Source organism: Onychostoma macrolepis, chromosome 02 (genome assembly GCF_012432095.1).
Source record: "Onychostoma macrolepis isolate SWU-2019 chromosome 02, ASM1243209v1, whole genome shotgun sequence".
Lineage (NCBI taxonomy): Eukaryota > Metazoa > Chordata > Actinopteri > Cypriniformes > Cyprinidae > Onychostoma > Onychostoma macrolepis.
This window is the reverse complement of record NC_081156.1, coordinates 12,166,603-12,194,536: the sequence shown is the minus strand read 5'-3', so window position 1 is coordinate 12,194,536 and position 27,934 is coordinate 12,166,603. Positions and strand designations below refer to the sequence as shown.

At 38.2% G+C, this 27,934-nt stretch overlaps 1 protein-coding gene across 10 annotated transcripts in view; it reads left to right on the top strand.

The window, feature by feature from the left end:
- The window catches only part of ptprfb (protein tyrosine phosphatase receptor type Fb), a 180,571-nt gene that overhangs the window by 150,643 nt on the left and 1,994 nt on the right, over positions 1 to 27,934 (top strand). For all 10 annotated transcript variants that reach the window (XM_058797484.1, XM_058797500.1, XM_058797492.1 and 7 more), the window contains 13 exons: positions 2,024 to 2,184; positions 8,109 to 8,221; positions 11,530 to 11,627; positions 16,267 to 16,390; positions 16,526 to 16,701; positions 19,464 to 19,583; positions 19,672 to 19,826; positions 19,963 to 20,248; positions 21,770 to 21,948; positions 26,036 to 26,162; positions 26,244 to 26,369; positions 26,742 to 26,896; positions 27,677 to 27,812. In XM_058797484.1, the coding sequence (XP_058653467.1) occupies positions 2,024 to 2,184; positions 8,109 to 8,221; positions 11,530 to 11,627; positions 16,267 to 16,390; positions 16,526 to 16,701; positions 19,464 to 19,583; positions 19,672 to 19,826; positions 19,963 to 20,248; positions 21,770 to 21,948; positions 26,036 to 26,162; positions 26,244 to 26,369; positions 26,742 to 26,896; positions 27,677 to 27,812 (1,956 nt within the window). The remainder of the gene's footprint in view (positions 1 to 2,023; positions 2,185 to 8,108; positions 8,222 to 11,529; positions 11,628 to 16,266; positions 16,391 to 16,525; positions 16,702 to 19,463; positions 19,584 to 19,671; positions 19,827 to 19,962; positions 20,249 to 21,769; positions 21,949 to 26,035; positions 26,163 to 26,243; positions 26,370 to 26,741; positions 26,897 to 27,676; positions 27,813 to 27,934) is intronic.

The window sequence follows — 27,934 nt, the reverse complement described above, 5'->3', positions numbered from 1 at the left end:
CTGTAATGCGAAAAATGTAATTCTCATTAATGTAATACAGTAATGTGGCTAATTGTACATTTAACATTTATGTTTCATCATTCAACAGAAGCTTTTATCCAAAGCGACTCGCAAATGAGGAAATCACGAGCAATTTATCATAAGCTAACCAACAATATTCACAGCACTGCAGTGCAGAGCTTTGAGATTAAACCAGAGTAAGAAGCTAGAGCAGAAGAATATATGACCAAAAAGAGAGAAAAATTATTGTTTGTAGTTCATTTAGAATTTGCATTTATTTATTTAGATTTAGATTTGCCCTGATAGGGTGAAAATGATGTTCTTTACCCTAGTAAAACCAGCTTAACATAGTCTCCTAACCAGCCGTGATGCTGTAAGAAGCAATGAAATCTCTTTCATAATAATCCAAATTTTTGATTATGCCAATCAGCTAATAAGACATTCTGTTGGTTACTTGATTTCTGTTTTTGAATTGTCTTTCTGTGTGGCACAGAGAACTCTCATTGGTCCAAAATCCTTCCCTACATGACTGTACACAAAAGGTGGTCTTGGCTTTACATGGTTTAGCTGGGTTGATCAACTGGACTGGTAGTTGACAAACCTAATAACCTGGTAAATCAAGTCGGTTAAAATTGGTAGCCAACTTTTAACCTGCAAAAACGGTTCCAAAACCTAGCTTGAGCTGCTAACCTGTTTTTTCCAGCACGGTTGAAAGAAAAGCCACAATTATGCAGTGAAATGTATAGTTCCAGTACATCGCACACACACAACCACCCGCACTCACATAAAGCACCACGTTAACAGTGAGATTGTCATATGAGCAGTGGTGATAACGCAACGTCTTCATGACTTCATGACTCTCCTCCAGCTAATATCCTGCTTATCTCTTCAATTAATATCTGTGCGCTCTTAGACGTGTCAAGCTGAGCTGAGCAAGTGATCCGGATTACGGCGCCCCGCTCTGTGTGACGGGATGAAGCTAGAGGAAGGGAGATAGAGAAAGAGAGGAAGGCGAAGGGGTTTGGCCCTCAGGGAAATAGTGTCCATGTGGATGGCCTCTCCCAATGCAGACAAAGAGAGCGATAGTGACAGGCCCATCTTTCCTCACCTTCCTTTCTTTCCTTTATTCTTTTTCCTTGTTTTTTTTTTTTGCACAGGCGGTTTGTGAGGCAAAATTCGAACCTGTCCCATGGTGCGTGCATGGAAGAGGGCACAGCGGGGAGATGTCTCATTTATGTCCCTTCACACTGGCTCTTTTTTCTTCCTGTCACTCCCTCCCTCCCTCCAGCCAGCTCACTATCACCATGGTTTGAGCACTAATGAAGAGGATATGATTCCTCTCCTCAGCTTCCATTTATCAAAGCCACAGCGAAAGAAAGAGAGAGAGAGAGAGAACGCGTATAGGTCCTCTCCCTCTATGTTCTTCTCACACAATTTCCTCTTTTTTTTTTTTTGTGCATCTTCCTCTACATGGTCACATGTACTCAGAGATGTGACTTATGCTAATCAAAGGTGAATGTGTGTATGGCAAGGGTTAAGAGGAACCTTGTTAAGGGAAACCTAGCCTGAAATGGAGACAGATGTGAGGGTGTGCTATGTGCCGTCTTGAATTTTTATTTGAATTCAAGTAATTAAAGTTAAAGCATTCCTGGAAAACCTGAAATAGGGTGAATCTTAAAATTGTGATTTCCAGAACTGAAAACATCATAATATAATAAACACAATTGTTTAAACGTTTGGGTCAGTGTGTATATATATATATATTTATTTATTTATTTATTTATTTATTTATTTTTTTAATGTTAACTTTATAAATGATATTAAAAAGTAAATAGTTATTGTAATTCGATTTCACAATATTACTGTTTTACTGTATTTTTGATTAAAACAATGCTGCCTTCTGCAAAGGATATAGAAATAAGGGTTATTTATACACAAGCTCTCATTGGCTTTTCTTCAGTCATAATTATTGTTTAACTCGTTAGACTCTCTGTGGACTAACTCAAACTCTCTCTCTCTGTAGCGGACTTTCTCGGCCAGCCCATACTCGGACCCCATCATCGTGCAGGATAAACACGTTATGCAGCCCAGTGTGGAACAGCCTGAGATGCTTTGGGTTATGGGCCCTGTTCTTGCAGTAGTGCTCATCGTCATCATAGTCATCGCCATCCTGCTCTTCAAAAGGTGAGCAAGAGTTTTCCCATCACACTCCTTCTTGCCAGCAGCAGTAATCATTACAGGTGCACTCTAGCCTTACCGTTCAACAGAGCTGCAAAAGATGTGTTTGTTGTCAATAGTGTAGCAATATACTGTATGAAACACAGCTCACATGCCACTTTAAAGCCAAGCAGCTTTCTTTTGGTCAATGCTGCAAATTACCCTGAACCAGGAACTTTTTTCGCCCTCACGTGAAATTCCTATTGCCGTGACTGGATTTCACCCACAAAAGTTTGCTAAATATGACTTTATGAAATATTTCCTCATAGTATGGTATTTTAATTTGTGTTTTGAATTGTTTATTTGGTGTGTTTTCAATTAGTAGTAATTAATTAATCAGAATTTCATGTAATTATGTCTATATTATGTTCATTTCTGTTTTGTTGATGGGGGGTGTGAAGTGTGCCCACCTTTTTTTTCTGAGAGCATCGGTCTCAGAGTTTACTAGATGTGATGGTAATACAAATATTAGCCTCTTTGAAGGTCTCATTTTAGATGAAATACACCCCTACATATCATCGTCGGCGTGACTCTGAATTCAGGGCTGCTTTGTACATGGAACAAGATGTGGCTAATTTTAGCTAGCTTTTCCGCAGAGAGAACAAAAGGAGGACATTATTCATAATGACATCTTGACTCAGCCGAATAAGGCAGACATGTAGCTTGCGGCGTGACCCGGTGGTCCCATTCACAACGCTGATACAGTACTGACTAATACTCCCTCTAGCCCGTCTTTGTAAAATCCCTTACTTCAGAGAAATCCTTGTATTTGTTTTGCTCTGATTTTCTCAGCGTTCAACACAAATCCACCATTTCAGCCCCCCTGATGTTACAGGACTCTTTTAGCTTTGCAGTGACTCAAATTGAGGCCATTCCCAAGCGAAGATGCAGCAGCGAAACGGCAGCGTCAGCTTTCGGTCTCGGCAGGCGAGCTGTTATGTGGCTGTGCTGCCACACCCTGCTGATGCTATTCTAAAAGCTATCATCTTCCGCTGCGAGCCAGATAGTCCAGTGAGTAGCTCTGCTATTGTACGCCTGCAGAACTGATAGCTGGCCTTTCACTGCTGGCCTTAATTTTCTCTCTCCTGTTCACACTGACAGTCATGTTGTCAGTGGAGGTCTCAAGTAGCTGTATTGTATTGTTTGTTGGCGTTCTGGTCACACTTTACTTTAAGGTCCAATTCTCACTATTAACAAACCATTAACTATGACTCTTGCCTCAATAAACTCCTAATTTGCTGCTTATTAATAGTTAGTAAGGTAGTTGTTATAGGTTTAGGTATTGGGTAGGATTAGGGATGTAGAACATGGTCATGCAGAATATGTGCTTTATAAGTACTAATAAACAGCCAATATGTTAATAATAGGCATGCTAATAAGCAACTAGTTAATAGTGAGAATTGGTCCCTATATTAAAGTGTTACTGGCATTCCTAACACTGGATGCTGTAATGCTGCACAACTAGCAAATAGATTTTTTTCAAAATCTGATCACAAATTAGATGTATTAGCTTTTTTGACGAAGAATCATTTTCTTTTTTTTTTTTTTTTTTGCTTAAATGAACATTTAATTATTTAGGGATGCACAATATTAGTATTATACAGAGTAGTATATAGTTTATAGTTTATAGTATTAGTATATAGTACAGATAATTTCTTATTGTCATCGATAAATGCTTGATATTAAAATTATACACTAAATTCTCTACTAAAATCTGTTATTTTAAAAGCTACAAGTGAATTTAGGCATAACAACATTATAATATACAGTATGGAAAATGAATATTCATTTTGAGATTGGCTAAACATCACATTTAACAATGTTTTTAATGATTAGTATGAGCGTTAGATGATGGCATAAGTACTCTAAATGTAAAAAATAATGTATAAATTAAACCAGTGTATAATATGTTATGGTGTATGAACAAGATTGAAAAGAGAGGGTTGTTGGAAGAAAGGTTGATGTTTTTTTAACTCATCAAAGTGCCCCTATTATGGATTTTTGAAAATTACCTTTCATGCAGTGTGTAACATAGCTCTTAAAGTGAATGAAAACATCCTGCAAAGTTTAAAACCTGAAAGTGCGCCGTATAAAGTTATTGTCTCTCAAAAGAAAGAGTCAACTCTGAATCATTGAAACGAGTTGTTTGTAGATCGAATCCCAAGCCGTTTCGTGTTGACGTTCGGTGCCTTGCTCAAGGGTCTCACCTCAAGTCATGGAGAGAGCGCTGGTTATTCACTCTCTCCACTGACAATTCCTGCCGGACCTGAGACTCGAACCCACAACCTTCGGGTTACAAGTCCGACTCTCTAACCATAAGGCCACGACTGCCTAATTAGGTGCCGCTTTTGGAGCGTTAAAATCTCACAAACACTGCTTTAAATGAAATCGACCAATCACCGCAGATTAGTGTCACGCAAAGGAAGGGTTTGGAAAAATTAATCATTGAGCGAATCATTTGGGAGTCGTTGGGCAAATAAGGTAAAAATAAATGCATGTTATAAGAAAATGAAAGTGTTTTTGCTAACACTTGAAGGGGTGTGCATAAAACTGACATGACACCTTCATAATCATGACATATTTTAAATATTGAAAATATATTCATGACGTTATAAAATACAGAGTATTAACACTTAATGACATTTTAATGACAAATTCAATTTGTACCACTGAATAAAAATGGTCAAAAATATTAATGACACAACTATAATGGCCTCATGACAGCCAATGGCAAAACCAACCACATGAGAGTTTAATGTAATGTTAACCCATAAAGCTAAGTAATTTCTTAAGTTTGATAATTAATCTCATCTGTCATGTTTATGACAGGTTATGTTGTCTTGGTAATGTCAAGTTGTCACGACAAAGACACTGGCAGGTTATGATGTGTTGGTTTATGTCAAGCTGTCATAACAAAGACATCTCAAACAATGTCATCTCTGCATTAAAAATTACATAACCGTGAATTACACATAATGACAGTTGTCATAAACATGCATAAAATCTCCTTCATATTCATGACATGTGTCATGTCATGATTATGAAGGTGTCATGTCAGTCTTATGCACACCCCTTCAAGTAAAGTGTTACCGTGTTTTTTGACCTTGCATGCATGTCAACCTGTTGTTGGGGACTCCCAAAACCAAAATATGAACCTTTCATAACCCATAATAAATAATGAAAAAAATAAAAATCTCTTAGATTGGTCGATAACTAATATGGTTCTGACACATATAAACTTGGGTACACCTATAATTGTGTGTTCGTACATATAAATTAAAACTCGTAATGTTTTCAGCACTTTTTTTTTTTTTTACTATGTCCCTGAATGTGGGCAGAAAAGATGTTGAATCACCTACTTAATATTCATTAGCTGAAGCAAAGGCTAGGGTTGTGTCAGTCAGTCATTTTATATTAGTACCCATTCACTTCCTCTTTTTAATTTACCGTCTTCAAATGCAAAGTCACATTTCTGCAAGACATTTTTGAAACGCAATGTTAGCCGCACAACTCGGTTGGGTCTCTGGGTGTCTGACAGCCTCTAATCACGTGTCTCTTCCTTCCTCCGCTCCGTACAAATGCAGCAAACAGGAGAGGTAGGTACCTTCAGATCATGGCCAGGTGTCTTTCTGTCACCGTTTTCATTTCAGAAGTGTCATCTGTCTCACTCTTCACAGGCTGCAGGGTCTGCAGGTGTGGCCGCACACGTTACTGTTCATTAGCATGTTGTTTTGAATGACTATCCGTTCGGTTCATCCAAAACAAGATGTTGGCAGAAATTGCCTCTCTGAATAGAGATTGACAGTAGTTCACCGTCACACCCTGCTGTCCTTGAAAAGCTCCAGTCCTTTGGGTTTACGTCGTTACAGTGGTGCATGCTTACTGTTGTGATCGTGATGTTTTATTTTTGGAGATGTTTGGGTTTTTTTGCCGTGCTGTGTTGATTCTGTTCTTGTTGATCCTTCACCTCCTCCTGAAGGTCACTCAGACTGAGTGTGTGCAGTCAGCCTTTCTGCTGTCTCACCTGAGCCCTGAATGGCCCATTGTAAAGGAAATGCCAGCCCGGCGGCTGCTGAAATAGAAATGTTCTCGTCTTCAAAGCTGACATTTCCCTCCACCGAACTGTTCTGTTTCATTTATTTCCCCTTCCTTCTTACTGGCTAATGTTTGAAATACCTCTCTCACACACATACACTCTCTCTCTCTCTCACAGAGCAAAATGCCCATTTTCTGTTATTTTTATCTCTGCGTTTTATTCTGAACCCAGTACAAATGGATCCTTTTAGCCTCTGGTGTATATGTATTAACTCCAAACTGAATAATTGAAGCGTGCTGAGACTTACTGTACTTACAATAGAGGTGAGGGGCTACGTGTCCAGCGCTCTAGTGATTAGCGAAGTGGTACGCCCAGCTCTGTTAAACGGCATATGCTGTAAACCCTTCGGTGCGGCCCGCCTCGCTGGTGTCAGCCTCATTTGAGCTCTTCGGGCTTTATGAAAGCTAGAAAACTGTGCTCAGAACCTTACAAATTGAGTGCAGTGAGATGTGAAATTTCCCGTGCAGTTGGCTCCCCCATTTTCATTAGGGATTTGTGTCCGTGTGTCTGAGGATGGGCTTCCACTGACAGATGTTCTGCATCTGTGTGTGTGTGTGTGTGTGTGTGTGTGTGTGTGTGTGTGTGTGTGTGTGCGCACGACAGCTTTACCTGCTGGAAGAGCGCACTCAGGAGTGCAGGTGCTACAGTGGCGTAATTACCGGTGTTGTGCCATCCAGCTGATGTGCTAATTACCTAGTCTCCTTGTTTTCCCCACAAACAAGGAGCGTTGCACCCTGAATATTTAGTGAGCTTGCTAACAGAATCGAGTGAAGCGCTGAACAAACACGCTATTTGGCTTTTATTTCAGATCACTTTGACCCCTTCGTATCCCAAAGGGAATTCCTAATGTGCTCTAAAAGCAGTGAGGCTTTAACAGGAAATGAAGCTCGTGCTTTTTAGACTGATTAATTTGTTGTCTTTAAGACCCCATGTAAACAAATTTGGAGTTCTGTTGCTTGTAGTCGACCTCTGTTAGTTTTGAGGTCGTCTGTAGGCTTGAGTATACTCCTGAAAGTTGACAAAAACAACATATATGTGCAGGTGTACATTTAAAAATTCCTTTCCAGAAGATCTAACCAAAATATGATATTATATTATTGTAAGATAATATAATAATTTAGTGTAACCATTCCAAAGTTTGGGGTTAGTAAGATTTTTTTTTCAATAATACAGTAAAATGGTAATTTTGTGAAATATTGTAATTCATAACAACTGTTCTCTATTTTAATAGTTGTTAATTTATTCATATGATGGCAAAGCTAAATTTTCATCAGCCATTGCTTCAGTCTTCACACGATCCTTCTAGAAATCATTCTAATATGCTGATCTACTGCTCAATTTAGTGCTCGATTTCTGGAAGAAAGAATCTTTGGAACAATGTGAATTACTGTTGCTTTTAATCAGTCTAATGCATCCCTGATGACTAAAATTATTAATGTCTTAAAAAAAAAAGAAAAAAAAGAAAGATTGAGAGAGAGAGATTGACCCCAGACTTTTGAATTGTATTATATAATATAATGGACTAAATGTTTTGTCCAATCAAATTCTCTCTCATAAATCATGTATTGAGTCTCCAACACAGCACACATAGGTGTTTAATAGATGTTAATTGGTTATGGAGATGCTATATCCACATTTCACTGTCCCATCCCTCAAAACTCTTTAATTTATCTTTGTTAATTTTTTGTTATCCGTTTCAAATCTTTCAAATCATTGGACCTCTCTGTTGGTGGGTCTGACGTGGTTTGAATGTGTCAACAGAAGCACTCATGCTGACTCCATTTTGCTCTTACAGGAAGAGGGCGTCCCCCCTACCGAAAGATGATCACTCTAGTGGTGTGAAGGATTGTCTTCTGGCCAACTCGTCTGATCCTGTAGAAATGAGGAGACTCAACTACCAGACACCAGGTAACACACCATACACCATATGTACTGTAGACACACACTACCAATCTGCCAGAGCCCCATGTGTTCTCCACCATATGCACGCATACACTTTTCCTGTGACTCAGTGTGTGATATTTGAGCTTATCACCATATGCACAATGCACCAAGTCAAATTCAGCCTCATCCTTACATACACAATGCATGCACTTCATCCATTGTACTATATCATCTGTATCTTGTTCAGTAACACTGATATTATTTTTTCCGTGCACAAACACTCGTCAGCATATGCCACCGAATGTGTCATTTAGCATAAACAGGACGTGTATGCGCACATGCAGGCACACAGCGACTGAAGTGACAGCGCATCTTTGTAATCAGAATGATCTATTACTGCCGTACATATCTTGCAATCTTCACAGCCCACCACAACGGCCGTAAAAACAGAGCACATGAAAGAGGAGGCACTTTCAGTCATAACACTGAATCTGAAAGCCAGATATAAACTGCTCTACAGAAATGCTGCTATGTGGTTGATTGTTTATTATTTATTTTATTTTATTTGTAATAAATATATTTTATTGTAATATAGCTATTTCATTTTTAAAATGAAGTTTTAGAACAGTGTAAGGTGTTTTCATTTGAAAAAAAAAAAAGTCTGTGTATAGTGTGAGTATACTAAATAAACAGTAACTGTAGGAAAGTGCAATGAAGCACAATATTTCTTTTTACTATTTGTAATTCGGTTGCTCTGAATACAGCTGTTCATTGCAGTTCCTCCATTTACTGTCTCATCTCCTTGGAGTGTCTTATATGGACTCAACTCACCCAAAGGCCTCTTGCACTCTTTCAACCCCTCTTTGTTAATTAGCCTTCCTGCCTTCCATTCCCAAGGTGAGTGAGAGGCAGATCTGTAACGGTAAGAGAAAATGTCAGGCCTGCCTCTCTCTCCTCTAATAGCTGAGCGGTGGCAGTCGAGCCAGGTTATTACAGACCCTTTCAGTCCTGAAGAGCACATAATTACCACAGGCAAAACAGCCATACAGCTCTCTTACCGTGAATCCCCGCTGCCACAGCCAGCGGTTTTCATATGGCAGCAGAGTGGCGACAAGCGCACTTCACATTTCAGCGTTTGATTAATTTTTGAAACACTGGATTGAGTTGTTTTTGTGTTGTTTGAGTACAAATTATGTGACTGTATATTAATATAGGGCTTTTTCTTCAACTATAGGGACTTTTGTGCCTTGGGGGTATTTTTTATTATAACATTTTTCTTCTTTTGGTTATTGGTCTTGTAAACTTTTTTTTATTTAATTTTGTTTTATGCCTTCCTTTATTTTGGCATTTTTAAAAAGTCTTAAGTCAAGATTAAAATATGTAAAATCCAACATAAAAATGTTCATAATTATTACACTTATAAAACTGAATTTAAAAAAGGGGTTAACTAAACATAAGACATTTTAATCTTTATTGTGTCAAAATAATTCATAATTTATGACTGTCCCTCAGTTGCAGCCAGCAATATTATCAACAGCTGGATAAAAATAATGTGTGATTAAAAAAAAAAAAAAAGTAAAACAATCAAGATAATAAATATCACATACTGTATAAATACAGCATATGTGAACATATGATTATGACACACTAGTTATGAAAATAGCCTTATAAAAAGACAAGAAAATGCGAGATTTAAAAAATTAAATAAATAAATACTTTAACTGAGATGTGATGAAAATGAGATAAATGATATACTATTTATGATGTTTCGGGGGGGGAAAAGAAAGAAAAGAAAAATGACAGAATTCTCCTGTAATGCATAAACACTCGAACCCATATCTGAGGCAGGAATAGCTTGTGTTGTACCTGCATTAATTGCAAGAATGTGTTATGTACAGCACACACATGCCCTATTCTAACTTTATTTCCTGCTACTGTCTTGAATGTAGCAGTAAGGTTATGTTTCCAGACCCTTATCCATACATTTCTGGTTACATTTTCACTTGAATGACCTTGGACATTCATTTCAATTCCAGACATCTTGTAATCTGCCTTTCCCTGCTTTGCATGCTGGGTTGCAGCTCTTCACTGCCTAATTAACTTGCTGTTTAACATGGATGTAGCCTGTGCTGTATTCACTTAATGTGCTCATGGTGCAGCTTATTGTGCTATTAGCCACTAAATATACAGAATACTATGTGTCTCATTTGTCTTATTTGTGTGCTAGAAAACAGTGGTAATTATATGTAAATGGCAAATGCTATTTTTGTTGTATATAATATGATGGCATGTGTCTGAATATATGAAATATGTGTACTACTTTTCTGCTACGAACTAAAACAACAGTATGTAAAATGAGTAAGATTTAAATTTATTCAGTGGTAGTTAGAAAGTTGTTCCTTATGGTTAAATTGTTTAATAGCTGTAAATTATTTTTAAGGTTTTTGTCCTCGTCTGATGTTGCTTTATCACACACTGTACATATGGCGGTCCCACAAGGTGACTGGATATGTTCATTCATCTACTTCACAACTTTCACCACTGACTCTCTAAATTAGCATTTACATGCACAGTATCCTTACCTGTGCTCGGTTGTAACTGCTGTGAAACTTTTATTCTGACTTTTCACTTCAGATAAAATGTGTGAAAAATCACAAATATAGCTCATGTGTGTTGCATCGCATATTCCACCAAAGAAATGTAAATTGTGTCAGCAATCTAGACCAGACCAGGTTTTGGCATCACGTCGGTGTGGTTGATTAAGAAAGTGGCCCCATGATCCTGCCGCCCACTGTCTCGCAGTAACGGTTGCATGAAGTAGCTGGCAGGGGGCTCGTCCAGACATTACTGTGCTCACTGTGGGCATAATGAACTCATAATGGGGAATCATACCCAACCATGTCCCATTAAGCATTTCAGTCCTGCTCATTCATCCTCAACCACTGGAACCCTAATGACAGATCCTCTCTATTACGAACCCCCCTCCTTTCCTCATCAAACAACACACAAGCTGAACATTTCCTCAGTTCCAGCTGAGCATGTAGCCTTGATACGTTCACAGGCATTGACAGTGGCAGGGAAATGTTTTTTGGCACTAAGATGACCCCCCAGACAAGAAATCCAGAGCTTGTTTGGGGGATAGACGTGAGCGGGCACAACATATGTCAGCACAAATCTCGCAGAGGGATCATGTCACATCAAGGTGCGAGAAGAACCTCTTTATGTTGTGCCCTCCTCAACTCAAAACTGACAGACTCGCTCCCCGCTGTAATGGTACAATGCATCAGGTGTGATGTGCTCACCACTTCTCGTTGTCTTATTTTCTCTTTTAGGAATGAGGGAACATCCTCCCATTTCTGTCTGCGAGCTAGCAGACCACATTGAGCGACTCAAGGCCAACGATGCCCTTCGATTTTCACAGGAGTATGAGGTAGGACAATAGCTAAACTTATTCAACTGGTGCTTATTCTCTAGGACAGGGGTTGCTAATCTTGCTTTTGGAGGACCAGAAGTTTAGCTTCAGTGACATTCAAACACACAATTAAGATGTTCGGGGTTTCTTGAAAATAACAGGCAGTTGTGTTGGAGCAGGGTTGGAACTGAAGTCTGTATGAAGGTGGTCCTTCAGGAGCAATGTTGCCTACCTACATAGTTTAGGGGTGCCCAATCCTGTTTCTGGAGATCTACGCTTCTGCTAAGTTCAGATCCAACTCTAATGAAACACATCTGAACCAGCTAATTAAGATCTTCAGAAGCAGAGCAGAGTTGGACCTGAACTCTGCAGGAAGGTAGATCTCCAAGAACAGGATTGGGCACACCTGGTTTACTGTTTTTATCTTTGAGCTACGATATCCAGATGTATCAGGTGGAAAGGTCACTATTTGCACTCTCATTTGTAGTCGCCATAACTGCCAATTTGCATAGAGTTGAGCTTTTCACTCATGTTTCCATTGAAAATGAATGGTATTTTGTCACTTCACTGCAAAGAAAAATTGTGCAAATTTGTACCTTTAGGGGTACAACAGCTTGTTACTGCAGGTGGTACTCTCAAAGGGACACATTTGTACCTTAATTACTGCTTAAGGGTTCATAGTAGTACCTTAAGACTGCTGAAGTACTAATATGCACCTTTTAGGGCTAGAAATGGCAGAAAGGTTTTTGAGAGTACTGCCCCAGTGCCAAGCTGATGGGGGCCCATTTGGCCTTATTTGGTATTTTAATTTTGTTTCTTTTGTTTGATTGTTGTGTCTTGTCTGCCTTTTGAACCATTTTCTCACATACTTTTCTCACTTTGGTGTTGTCTAATAGATTCTCCTGTCATTAATGCTCAGAGCACCCACATCCGGCGTTCTGACAGCTGTTCACGCTTACCTTTCCCAAATAGGCAGATGTTAATTTTCCCGTGAACTCTCTCTCTAGAAATCTTCAATATACACAAAGGCCTTGTCACTTCTTCCTGATGTTGAGAAAAAAGCCTGTTAAACCTGAGGGCGATATTTAACATGACTGTCAGTCGTCACCCTAAAGGTGTGGAATTATTTAATTAAAAGATCAGATGCTGTTGGCCCAGTCGGTTTTGACAAACACTTGGTGGGGATGTATTCGTAGATTTGTCTTAACTATTGCAAGAGACCCATTAGAGATGTTAACGAGCAAAGAAGTTGTTGATTTGCAAGCATCACACATGTCTCTTTCTTTCATTTATTCCTTTGCTCTTCTTGTATCACTTCGGTTTCTTTTTTCTAATCACAGTTGTATTTATAGTAAAACTGCAATTAAATCTTCACTCTAACTAACGAAACCGTCTTTTCTGTAATTACACATGCGTCTGTGGAAAAAACAAAAACCCATAAAGCACGACAAGGATTTTGTCTTTTTATAGATCTCCTTTTATTCATTCCACTCTACAGACATTTAGTGACACTTTGAGAGATGGGTCGAGCTGTTTCAGCAACCATATGTGACAAATCTCTCCTCCCTCCGATGCGTTTGTGGTTTTTACCACACAAGCCCTCCGTAGCCAGCCGGTGCTCACAACCTGCTCTTGGCATGTCGTGATGTCATGTCCTCCTGTCAAGGAAGGCCCCCTCTCAAGGGGACAGATGGTTCCGCTTGGGCCAATGGGAACAGCCTAGTCCAGCCAGCATGAGCAAGGCAGTGGGACACCAGCACGTTTATTGGCTCTGTGCTCTGCTTGATGCATCCGTTGCTCAGTTTCATTGTTTTGCATGCTTATTTCTGCCAAAGATAATCAACTTCTTGTTCCCTCTGCCTTGTAATCAGTAGCTACTTGCTTTTGACAAAACTGTGACCACACCATAGAGCTGAAAACCAGTATGACACCCAGATGTACGTACTAATATATCTCAACAGTCAGTTATTTTTGAAAGATTTACACTGCATAAACATGAACCAAGAATTCGAATTGTGGTGTCCAAAAAATGTTTCCTTGGCTTTTAAAGTGCTCTGTAGATCACTCCTCAACTTGACTGGTGGCAATAGCAATAGCTAACACTCCCAACAGACACTGATTCTCACCAGTAACGAGCTTATGTTTGTCAACCCACTAGAGCCGAAGCTTTTTATAGGAGCTGGTGCTCACCTCCCACCGCTATCATTATCCGCATCTCTCAAGCTTGTCATCTCATGTAGTGACAGCTCATATTTGTTCCCCTTGTTTGCCGAGCACTGCCAGTCAGCATTCCAGCTGTCGCACATTACCTGTACTTGTGTGCGAAAGCTTACGGCAAAGTAAATGTTCCTCCAAGATGCTTGCCGATAAACTGGCAGAGAAACACTTAGCACGTCAGATGTGGCAGTTTATTTATATTGAGCGCTGAGTTGCTGTTTACGTTTGGGTATTACTTCATATGTTGAAATTTAAAAACCAGTTATGTTTTGAAGAGTGATTTATGGCCGTTCAAGGCTCTTAAGAAGGCATCGAAAACAAGCACTTAAGTTTGAAAGGATCCGAGGAGGCTGATGTTATCCCAAATCAAGTAAAAGGGGTGGAGGTTGATGGACACTGAGTCAACCAAAGCCTTGTCCAGAACAGGCAGATCGATGTTGAATAACAAGAGACCCTGTGACATTATTGACTGGCCGAGCAAGCTGCTGCATATTGCCGTCGATCAATGCTCCGATACGACCCGGTGTCATTTGAGCCAAGGAGACCTGTGACTCGAGAAGGAAAGGGAGAGAGTGCCACCCCACCTCTAGCCCCTTGAGTAATCCTCTGAAGTCAGAATGAGGAATCCAGTATCTGGCTCCATGCAGAGTGCATCTTTCATTTCTTGCTGAAAATTTACATTTTATTCATTTGACTGATGCTTTCATCCACAGTGACTTACAGGTACAGGCATATATTTATCAGTATGTGTGCTCCCTGGGTATTAAACACATGACTTTTTAGTGTTTCAAGCATCATGTTTCATTTGAGCCAAAGGAACATCAACTTTATTATTATTAATTCCATTTCCGTCTCAACCTTTTCATATGCAAGTTGTACATTTTCTGCTTCTCTTTTGTGAGTTATGTTATTGTTGCAAATTTGGAATGTAAATATACACTAGAGGAAAAAAGTGTGAGCAGATAAGTCAATTATTCCCTTTATTTAAAATTCTAAACATCCTAAAATGCAGAATGATTCAAAATAACCAGCCACAAAATACCATTTTTATTTATTATATATATATATATATATATATATATATATATATATATATATATATATATATATATATATATATATTAAAACACCTCACTATTTGTACTGCATTAGACTAAATAGGAATTGTCACAGCAATTATATATTGTTGCTCTTTTATTGTTTTGATTGCTTCTATTACCCTAATTTCTAAGTTGCTTTGGATAAATCTGTCTGCTAAATGATTAAATGGAAATGGAAATTTATTTATCTGTGTGTTGTTGTTACTGCTGTAGACATTAGTGTGTAGATACAGTTTGAATTTGTATCCAAGTTCTAGTGTTTATATTTTTATTCTGATTAAGTGCAATGACAGCAATGAATTGTTGTGCCATCAAAACAATCAGTCACAAATTACTTGATAAAGGTTATTTGTTTATCTATTTATTTTTCACCATAGATATCCAACTGTAGATGCAATTTGATGATGACTATTAAATGTTTGCAACATTAACAACAACAGTTTATTAAATCAGCCATGATTTATCCAATTTGTTTTTTTATAATGTCTCTAATAATACATTTTAATGGCTGTAACTTGGCATGACCCCTCAAACAGACAACTGACCTGTATTAAAAAGGCCTTGCCTGGAACGTCTGTTAGCCATTCAGGGCATTACCTCATGCATGCAGCCAGTGATATATGCAGACTTTTCCTCCAGATGTGTTCATCTGTCCTCTCTCTTTAGAGCTTCCTGTCTGTCTCCATAAATCCACACTCTCCCTGTTGGGTCTGCTATTCCTCAGCCATTGCTCTTCCCTCTCTGCTCCTGTCAGCAGGCACAAAATCAAGCGCGGGCATGAAGTCCACATGAACACCAGTAATCCATTAGTCCAGGCCGAGCATCTGAACGCTCCCTCCTCTCAGCGTAATCTTTAGCATCAAAGCCATATGCCCCGATGAGCTCAGGTATGGACGTACCGAATCAGTGGTACTATTATCGGAGCCCCCTACAGTGATCATGTTTGAATTATGGTGTCATTGAGCACTAAGCCATCTGTTGGTTCCTGTGATAATACAGCAGATGAACTTGCTGTTATTACAGGGCAGATGATCACTAGTAAGGGAACAGAACTGCAATATACCCACAAAGGGATCCAAATTACCACTCTTGAGCTTTGCCAGTCCATCAGTTCTAACAACCCCTGGTGGCAAAGTCAGCTCTGGTTCTTGCGGGTCTCTGTTCAAAACGTCGGGTTGCTATAGAAACAAAGCCTCTCTTGGTGAAGTGATGCTAGTTCAAATTTACCCCTGCGGCACTCTGTGGTATCAAGCTTCAAACAAGGTGCCTCAAAGGACTGAACAGATCTCTCTCTCTCTCTCTCCCCTTCTTCTCTTTGTCCTCTCATCTTTCCCCTGCAGTCCATTGATCCAGGCCAGCAGTTCACATGGGAGAACTCCAACTTGGAGGTCAACAAGCCAAAGAACCGTTATGCCAACGTCATTGCTTACGACCACTCGAGAGTTGTTCTCACCCCTGTGGACGGTAAAAGTCAAACAAATGTGTTGACCTTTAACATTTCATTATGGTGACAGATGTGTGTATGTTTAGGGGAAGCATGCAATTAGCACAAATAGTGGCATAAGTGGGCCACCAGTGAATTGTTGTCTCTCTCTATAGGTGTTCCAGGCAGCGACTACATCAATGCCAACTACATTGATGGTTACCGTAAGCAGAACGCCTACATTGCCACGCAGGGCCCTTTGCCTGAGACTCTGAGCGACTTCTGGAGGATGGTTTGGGAGCAGAGAGCCAGTACCATCGTCATGATGACCAGACTAGAAGAGAAGTCCAGGGTGAGTACCAGGGGCATAGAAAAGTTAAGACACAGTATTAAACATCAGCTAAGTTCAAAACTAGTACTAGTAGTTTAGTACTAGTACTTAGTAGCTTACTAGTAGTAAGTTCAAAACTAATAGTTACTATATGCGATTTAACTTTTACGTAGTAGTTCCCTCATCTATTTTTAATCAATTTATTGTTTTATTTTAATGTAATATTCATTTAAATTTTTAATATTTAATACTAAATGTTGTATTGAAATATGACATTATTAAATGAGTTATATTTCATATATGAATTAGAATATTTACTCAATTTGAAATGTTCATTCATATACGATGTATAGTATTTACTACATCATTTGAAATATTCATTGCAAAAAAATATTCACACAATATATTCACAATAACAATAACTTATTAAAAAAAACAACTTAAAAAAAAATGAAAATCAAAAATATATATATTTTTTTAAATCTGTATTTAAAAAAATCTTGATTCTGTTTTGTAGTTCTAGGTGGTGGTGGTGTTGTTTTTTTACACTACCATTCAGAAATTAGGTAAAGGAAGTTTTCCTTTTTTAAGATTTATTTTTTGGCATTTTCGCCTTTATTATGATAGGACAGATCAGAACTGAGAAGAAGCAAAGTGGGAGAGAGGTACTGTAGGAGCGTGGGATTGGGAAAGATCCTCGAGTCAGGATTTGAACTCGAGACGCTCGTACTGCAATAGTGCTGTATGTTGGTGCGCTGCCCACAAGGCTATCTGTGCCGACCGAGGATTTTTGTTTTTGTTTTTTTTATGTATTTGAATAAAGTAATTTATGCTCACAGGCTAAAAATTCCGGGGGGTAAAAAAAGAGTAATATTGCAATTATTAGTAGTAAAATATTATTACAATTTAAAATGTGTTTTCTGTTTTGATATACTGTAAAATATCATTCTTTCCTGAGATGGCAGAGATGAATTTTCAACAGCCATTACTTAGTGTTCTTTGATGAACAACGGTTAGGAGAACAGCATTTATTTAAAAAAGTAATGTAATGTAAGATTTTTTTTTCTTACATATTAAAGGCATAATTTTATGAAAGTCCCAGGCAAATAAAGGTATTAATTTCTTAAAGAAAAAAGAAGAAGCATTGATTGATAGTGTAAGTACAGAGTACATACAACTCTATTTACAAAGAACACACTTTCTTTGCCCTGAGGTTCCCATCAAAATAGTAGTATAGTAGTAGAGTTCCTATCCAGCCTCACAAAATAAAGTAATAAAATAAAAGACAAAATACCATTGCCATCCTTTTTGTTGGATGACACGGTACAATGGTTAGCAACTCTCTTCGTGCTATAAAACCATCCGTCTGTGCTTGGCACTAAAGGGACCTGCGTTTCTATGAGTCCAATCACTATGTGGGCTTTTAGTGCGCTGTTGTGCTGGGCGCAGCAACAGGCCAGTGGCACCTAGGGTTGGTGAGAGAGCGAGTCTGTCAACTAGTCTTCTGTTCAGCTCAAATGTCATATCTGACAGTAGATAACCTGTAATTCCTCCCCCTGGAGAATGCGTGCACTCAGGTTTTTGTTGATGGATGGGAGGTCAGATGGGAGCTAAAGGCTTGTAGAAAAAGAGACATGTGTTGGCAGAGCTAGCGGGGTAAATGAGTGGGTTTTGGCAAGGCTGTGCACCTATAAAGCATTGCTTCATAGGTAAAAGGGCGTCCCCAAGCCCTGTGATGAAAACCTCCTGCAGAGACAGAACAACTGGCCTAGTTTCACTGCTGACAGGACTTACCTTGAAGAAGAAATGAACTACAGTATACGTCATTTGTAGTTGGTCTTTGCCTGGAGTAGATTGAACGCTATACAAACAAACCATTTATAGAAATTTCTACTGCTTTTGTCCAATTTTAAATGATATTTGGATGCACTCTACTTTGTTGTTAATAGGGGTTGTCCTCAATTCAAAAATAAGCTTTGTCCTTGTGAATTATTGGGTGCAGGTGGCACACTTGCCATAACTCAGTAATTTCAATACTATAATGAAATTAATTAAATATTCACCATTCAAATGTGAGCTGTGTATGTTTGTGTAAAGCTGTATAAATATAAGCCTTAGTAATAAGGACACTTGCATAGGAAATCGGTACAGTTGGCTGATATATTGAATATTCACAGTATATTGACAATCGTTTTGCTGGTGATATAAAAAACAAACAACATTATTCATATGTTTTTATACTTTTAAGTTATATTCACATTATTATAATTGATTATTATTATTACAACAGTCTTGAAATTAAGTATGAGTGTAAATATAGAGATGTTTCATAGTGTCAGGCTTTTTCGATGAAGAAGAAAGTATATTATGTTCATCAAGGCTAAATGTATTTGATTAAAAATACTGTAAAATAGTACTATTGTGAAATATTATTGCCCTAAAAAAAAAATACTGTTTGGTATTTTGGTACATTTTCAGTGTCACATGATCCTTTAGAAATCATTCAAATATGCTGATTTGGTGCTTAAAAAACATTTCTGACATTTTCAATGTTGTGCTTAAAGTTGTGTTTAATATTTTTGTGGAAACCTTAATATATAAATATTGAAACATCAGAAGGCTGTAAAATATGGATTTGTTTTCTGATAACTATATATATATATATAGTTTACATAACAACAAACATTTATTTTAAATTTGTCTGTCATTTCAATGGGACTTATAGCATTCAGCATTTACTCCTGCACTGTTTGACTCTGTTTCATTCTTGTCCTCTTAAACAGGTCAAGTGTGACCAGTATTGGCCCATTCGTGGCACAGAGACTTACGGAATGATCCAAGTGACCATGCTTGACGCTGTTGAGTTGGCAACTTACAGTGTGCGCACCTTTGCCCTTTACAAGGTAAAAAGTTGCTTGCCTTTTCCTCTCATATAGTAAGTTTCCACATTTTCAGCCACTAAACCTCCTTTCTCCCACTTTGCTCAAACAGAATGGCTCTAGCGAGAAGCGCGAGGTCAGACAGTTCCAGTTCATGGCCTGGCCAGACCACGGAGTGCCTGAATACCCCACCCCCATCCTAGCCTTCCTGCGCAGGGTCAAAGCCTGCAACCCTCCTGATGCTGGACCCATGGTAGTGCACTGCAGGTTAGTGCCGGTCCCCAGTCTTTCATTTACTGCTGACCTTTTCACTTATAAAACTCTCTTGTAAAGTGAATAGTTGTAGGTTTGCTTGGTGAAATTGGTACAAAAGATTGTAGTGTAACCAGTTTGTCTATCTCAGTGCTGGAGTGGGCCGCACGGGCTGCTTCATAGTTATTGACGCCATGCTGGAGCGGATGAAACACGAGAAGACGGTAGACATTTATGGCCACGTCACATGCATGAGAGCCCAGAGGAACTACATGGTGCAGACGGAGGACCAGTACATCTTCATCCACGAGGCCTTGCTGGAGGCCGCCACCTGTGGAAACACAGAGGTCCCTGCCCGAAACCTCTACGCCCACATCCAGAAGCTCACCCAGCCACCGCCAGGAGAGACCGTCACAGCCATGGAGCTGGAATTTAAGGTGACTGCACAACACTGCACTGGTTTTGCTCATTTATAGAGGCATATTAAAGATGCATTCAGTCATACTTTCCATACTTTCCAGACCTACCCCTAAAAAATTAAAAGTACTTTTAACGAAGACTATCAGTAGCCTAAAAAAAGCCATTTTATTTTACATGGAGTGGGTTGCCTCATAGAGCCAGATCACATGATCAGATGAATACTGTGTTATTGTCTTTAATGAAAACAAAATAAAAATCTATTAAACTATAACAAACTATAACCCTGATGCATCCACACCACTAGGTCTCAGTGTAAGCCTATAACGACTGTAAAGATATCAGTCAGAAAATAGATAATCTGTTAGTAGTCAGCTGATTGCTCAGTCGGACTGAAAACCTCTATCAATCCGAATGAGCTCTATCTGAATGAATTATCCTTATAATTGGGATATAACTGAAATCTTTACTTTCTGTGTTGGATTCATCTAGGCATAAATACCAGGTAGCTTCTGTAGCAGTATCTTTTGTAAGATTATCGTGGTGGCCTTTTCCGTTAAATAGCAAAATGCATTGCACACATGCTGAAATTTTTTTTTAGAATACCTATAATTAGTATTATTTTAGCATCACTGATATACTATTATTATACTATTTTTACTATTATTTATTCATGCTTTAAATTCGTTTTTATTTTACATTTTGATTTTAGTTGAAGTTTTATGAATTTTGTTGTTTTGTCATTTTAGTAGTTTTTTATGTCTGCTATATATATATATATATATATATATATATATATATATATATATATATATATATATAGTTTGTCTTTGTTTTTGTTTTTCCAGTTAACATTTTATTTCAATTTGATTTCAAGTAACGAAAATGTTTTTTTTTTTTTTTTATGGTTTTCATTTTAATCACTGTAATATAATTATCATATAATGCACATGAATATGTGAATCAGTATCCAAAGTTTAGGGTACTTATAAATCAAACAATCAAAATCTGGAATCAGACTGGATTTGTTCGGACTGACAAAAATTGGTGCATGTAAACAAACCTAATGACTCAAACCCTTATACCTCAAACCTAATAAATGTTTTATTGAAAATGCTTTAATAGCGCTGTTGGGATATAAGTGAATGCTGGTAAAACTACGATGCTCAACTCAGAGCGGATTCTAGAAGTAGAAACAGCATCTGGCGCAAAGACCGGAGTGGGTACCCAGTACAGACAGAGCTTGTAGTAGAGCCAACGGTCTCTATGCGCTCTCTGCTGATGTCCATCTGTGCTTTCTCTCCCCCGCTGCCAGTCACGCCCTCGCTTTCCCAGTCAGACCGTTACGCCCGCACCCCTCTGTACTGCTGCACAGCTCATCTTCAATTTACAGTCACAACAGACACGCTTTTTATGTCATTTTGCTCTATAGGACACAGCTCCCCCTCATTTAAAGAATATTCTGTTTCAGACCGTTTTCCACTCTGTTTCTGCCAACTTGTTTACGCTCAAGCCCTCTAAACCCGACACTGTTTCCACAGAGACTCGCCAACTCCAAAGCCCACACCTCGCGATTCATCAGCGCCAACCTGCCCTGCAACAAGTTCAAGAACCGGCTTGTCAACATCATGCCTTTTGAGTCCACACGGGTGTGCCTGCAGCCAATCCGAGGAGTGGAGGGGTCTGACTACATCAATGCCAGCTGCATCGATGGATACAGGTAGCTGCACGTGCCAAACCCTTACAAAAACATGGAGGAGCATGTTTACTTTAATTCTCAAGGTTTAGATGAAATGTTTTTACTTTACTTTACTTTGTCATTTAGCAGACGCTTTTATCCAAAGTGACTTACAAATAAGAAAACGTAACTAAAATTTAAAACTCTATAAATACTATATATACACATTTAAGAAAATAAAGAAATTAAATAAAAATGACAATGACAAACATTTAAATGAAAACAAAAAATAAAGCTAAAAACAGTTCAAAATATTAAAACAAAAGGTATGTGTATAATAATGATTCTAACATAACACTAAGCCAAACACCAAAAACAACTACATGTGTATGTACAGCCACACACATATACATTATTTCTATATATATATATATATATATATATATATATATATATATATATATATATTATTTCATTTCCATTTAGTATGTTGAAGTACTAAAATAACTCAAATTAAATGAAACTAAAACTTAATGAAAAACCTATACAGACATAATAAAAAAACTAATAAAATGGCAATATTACTACAATTGTAACTAAAACTAAAATAGATAAATACAAATCAAACTACATTAGTTTATCAGTAATCCTAAAATGAACACTGAGCCAAACACACATGCTAAAAAAAAACAACAACAACTTACACATAGTAAGAAATGGTTATAAAAAATGAAACAGAAGTGAAACAAGTAGTAGGAAAGAGGATAAATAAAAAGCGATACTTTGCCGGTGTCCCTGTCCGGTGGAGTCACACGGTAGAGTCAATGGTCTTTACACTCTTCGGTCTTCACACGAGGAGGCCTTCACACAACGGCTGCCGCGGTAAACTAAGATTTTTTATACCCGTCTAACAAAATACTAATCCAATTCAGCTGAACACACTTTCCTGTTAATCACAACAAATGGCCAAGCAAGCGCCCGACACTGACGAGGGACGCGATACAGTACGAGACCAAACGTGATTTCAGCACGTCTCCACACAGACATATTCAAGTAGCTGCTATAAACACATTTGTAAGGTCCATTCAAGATTCTGTCAGTTGTGGATCTAAAAAGAAAAAACTGACTGCACACACAGTTGTGTTGAATTGTGAATTGCTCTCTCCAACACATTCAAAAAGCTTGCTTGCTTCTGTGTTTCCTGGTACAAAAATAAATCCAGGGCCCAAAATTGAATAATTTTCACACCTGCATGCAAGTTAATTTGAGAACATGCACCATTAGTTGTTTCTTATCAACCATGAAATGTATTTTGCATTATTTTTAATAACTTTTTTTTTTATATTTTATTTTTAATATATAAGAGAGTACAGTAACAAATAACAATATTTGCTCAGGTCACTTGCATCAACAAGGGTCAGATCATTGCTACAATTCGATTTCAACTATCTAATATATGTTGCCATTCCTAATAGTTAAAGGGATAGTTCACACAAAAATGAAAATTGTCATTAATTACTCGCCCTCATGTTACCTCAATTTTACGAAGCTTCGAGAATACTTTTTGTGCGCAAAGAAAACAAAAATAACGACTTTATTCAACAATTCGTCGTCTCTGTGTCAGCTATAGCACCATTTTGGAGAGTATCACATATGTAAATAACGTGTGCTATTCTGTGTCAGCAGCACCCTATGCGGATGCATTGTTTACACTTTGATCTGAACGAAAACAACGTATCCGCGTACATACGTTGCATACGTTGTTTACGTATGTGATACTCTCCAAAATGGTGCTATAGTGTGATGTGGAGGAGACGAATTGTTAAATAAAGTTGTTATTTTTGTTTTCTTTGCGCACAAAAAGTATTCTCATAGCTTCGTAAAATTACGGTTGAACCACTGATGTCACATGGATTATTTTATCGATGTCCTTGCTACGTTTCTGAGCCTTGATCGTGTAGGGATCCTTGCTGTCTATGGGAGGGTCAGAGAGTCTCGGAATGCATCAAAAATATCTTAATTTGTGTTCTGAAGATGAATGAAGGTCTTACAGGTTTGGAAGGACATGAGGGTGAGTAATTAATGACAGAATTTTCATTTTTGGGTGAACTATCCCTTTAACCAGCCAAATTGCATGTTATTTACTCACCAATATTTAGAATAATTTTTGCTCACATAAAGCACTTGGCAAATGTTAATTTATGCCTCTAAATCTATCTCTAAATAAATCCAGTGGTTTTGATCAGTAGATGTCTTGCCGCCTTCTCGTTCCTCCTGTTCTGTTTTCAACAGGCGTCGAGACTTATTCTCATACGTGGTAAATGAGATGATCCATAACTCTCTTTTTCTTCACTGCAATATTCCCCCTAAACAATGAGCAGCATAGTGTAGTCTGTCTACACATTTTCAGCCTTCACATATTTTGTTGCCTTACTCTGTCTGACAGCTGTTTATTGAATTACAAAAGGAGGCGCTCTCAATGGGGTGAACGCTTGAGAAAATCAGAGAAGGAAAAGCGAGAGAGAAAAGGCCAGTCATGTTTGCCGTAAAACGAAGCGTGGGCACGAAATGTCACAGAGTCTGTGAAGAAAATGTCTAGGGGCTTGGTACATCAGCCCCTCTCGTTTGAATTAAAACTTAATGAGAGCTACTCTGGAGGAGCTCAACCTGTGCCAATGCGTAATTGACACCAGTCTTATTTCTAAAACCAGATGAGCTTCAAAAGCGATTCTTCGGTCACGTCTTCCTCTTTAGCCGAGGCTCTGGGTCCATCTGCTCTGAGACTTGTTGTCTTGTCAAAAAGCAGCAATTAAGCCGCTTTTAAACAGCACGTTAATGCGATAAGCACAGAAACACGCTTGACCTTCTTACTAGTTTACAAAGAGCTTCGCCAGCCGAGCAGATACGTCATTAGAGCTGTTTTTGTGTCGGCCTTTATAACCGTTTTAGTGTTTGTGTTGCATTTTGTTTGATTGGGGGAAAATAACCTCCAAGGAAGAACTGCATGATTAATATAGAGGTAATTTGGCTTTGTCAAAGGCAGTGTGTCCCTGACGTCTGCTTTGTGTTCTTCTTAGCTACGTATTTGTGTGTGTGTGTGTTTGTGTCTTCTGGAATGAGTGGTTGAGGGAGGGAGGGGGTCTCTCGTTCTTCTTCGCTCTTCATTCTGGCTCGTCTCTCCCCATCTCTCCTCTCTCTTCTTCTCTGCCGTCTCTTTATTTGTCGGAACAAGGCCCTGAGCAGACTTTAATCTCCCAGTTCCATGTTATTGCCTCGCCTGCAGCACCTTCATTAGTTGCTAACCCGTGGCATTGTTTGTATGAGACAGTGATGTGTGTGCCATGTGCACACTGATTGCCCAAGCTGCTGTAGCAAAGTACACTGCTGCCACCCAGTGGCCATGTTAATAAAACAACCTAACTATAAATATGGGTAGAACAGCAGATAATAGTATATATGGATTCACAATCGACTTGTCATTTTTAAGTGATTGTTTGGCAACTTCTTCCAGCCGCTAAATTAGACCTCCACCATTCCTTCAACAAAACGGCCACCCTCCAAAGATGTATCAGCAAACCTGAATGTGGAAGATGATTGATAGGCAGAGAGCATTTCTGATTGACTAAAAAGGGTGGTTCTTTTTTTTTTTACTTTTTACTGTTTTGAGTTTAGATCTGTCACTGGGACTTTTTTCACAGAGGTGTGATTCTTTTTTCTTTTTTACACTAACTTTATTGATATCTGTGAGGTAATGGGACATATTATATGACATATTATAAAGAAAAAAAGCTTAGATTCATAGTAATATATAAATGTCAGTTGCAGCTATTAATAGGGTAACTGACCAATATTCAACAAGAAAATAGATTAAACAAAATCTTATATAAAAAAGTATTCAATGAAAATGTACTATTTACTAAATTAACTAAAATTACTAAAACTTCCAAAGAAATAAAAGTAAATAAAAAATAAAAATAAAAGTTTAAATAGAAAGCAAATAGAAATATTATCGTTTTTCTTACAATTAAGGCGCATCTGTTTATAGCCATTGTCATGGTCATGTGATTGTTCTGGGTATATTTGCCTGTTTTGCATCAAGGTCTCAAAAGAAGTTTTTGTGTGTCCACAGACAGCAGAAGGCCTATATTGCCACTCAGGGCCCCCTAGCGGAGACCACTGAGGACTTCTGGAGGATGCTATGGGAGCACAATTCCACTATTGTAGTGATGCTGACCAAACTCAGAGAGATGGGAAGGGTAAGAGCACCTTCCTCCCTTTAACTCACATCCTGGTGTTTAAATCCTGGAGATTTACTCATACTTCTCCACATCCTGCAGGAGAAGTGTCATCAGTACTGGCCAGCTGAGCGCTCGGCCCGCTATCAGTACTTTGTGGTGGATCCCATGGCTGAATACAACATGCCCCAGTACATCCTGCGAGAGTTTAAAGTCACAGATGCCAGGGTACGTGCATCGATCACCTGCAGGAATCTGCCAGAGGAGGGTTATTTGTGTTTGTTTTTTCATATGAATGTCACTCAGGATGGTACTTGAGGGCACCGCTGGGGTGTGTGAGCAATCTGTTGCTGGCGGTGGATGTTTCACACCAACACGGCACTCTCACATCTTGCGGCTCGCTTTGGACTTCAGAGCTTTCTGGCAGCTATAAATAGTACCAAGGTTATGAATAAGCTTGTAGCTAAATGGCGTACACACACGGTCATACAGTGAGCATATGGACAGAGGCTCCCTGCTGCGGAGGCATCCAGCTGTTGTGTGTGTATGTGAGAGTGAAACCAGCAACCTAATAAACCGTTAATTCTGAATTCTCTTTAGGACGGTCAATCTAGAACCATTCGGCAGTTCCAGTTCACTGACTGGCCAGAGCAAGGAGTGCCAAAAACTGGCGAGGGATTCATTGATTTCATTGGCCAAGTTCATAAAACCAAGGAGCAGTTTGGGCAGGATGGACCAATCACTGTGCACTGCAGGTATGCTGATCTGAGATGTAAATGTGGACAGCAAAATATGTGAATGGATAATATAAAGTCAGCTGATCAGCAAATGATCATCCTGGAGGTTTATTGAAGGTTTATTTTGTAATAATGACCACATGACTGCACATTATCCCACTTATTACACTGCTACTTACCAAATAAACATTTTACATATTAAAAGTGGATGGATGCATTTAGTTCACAACACTACTATTTCACAAATTATTTTAATTACATCATTTTTAGTTGTAATAATAAATTATTAGTTTTATTTTATTTATTTAATAATAAACCATTTTACTTTTACACATTTTTTTTAATTTTGTAATTTCTTAATTTAATCATTTTAAAATATATATTTTTATTTAATAATAAATGCACACTTTTTAATCTGTAGAAATTTTAATAAACAATTACACTTTTTTTTTTTTACAATTTTTATATTAAAGTAATTATTTTTGTAATGTTTTAATTTGTCAATAAGTAATGAGTACAGTTATTAATAATAATTTCTATTATTATTTTTCAAATTTATTAAATGTACACATTTTTAAATTGTAGAATTTTATTTCATATTTTAATGTTTAGTAAATAAAGTTTGCACATTTTATCTTCTCAACTAAATTTAATTTAATTTAATTTCTATCACAGCCTCTCAAACTCCAGACACCCAGATTTAGTGCATTACACTCAAGACTGCAGTATTACGTCTCACACAGACACCTTCACCCATGTGTCACAGGTGTTAAGTTAACAGATGCTGTTGTTTTTCAGTGCTGGAGTGGGAAGAACAGGTGTTTTCATCACTCTCAGTATTGTCCTGGAGAGGATGAGATATGAGGGTGTGGTGGATCTGTTCCAGACAGTTAAGACCCTGCGCACACAAAGGCCTGCCATGGTGCAGACAGAGGTACTGTCCTACTGTACTGCCCAAAAATTGCAATACCACTTGTCCAATGTGCAGTTAAAGCTGCTGATTTAGACTTATAAGACTTAGAATTACTGATTACTAATTAGTAGTTATCTAACAGC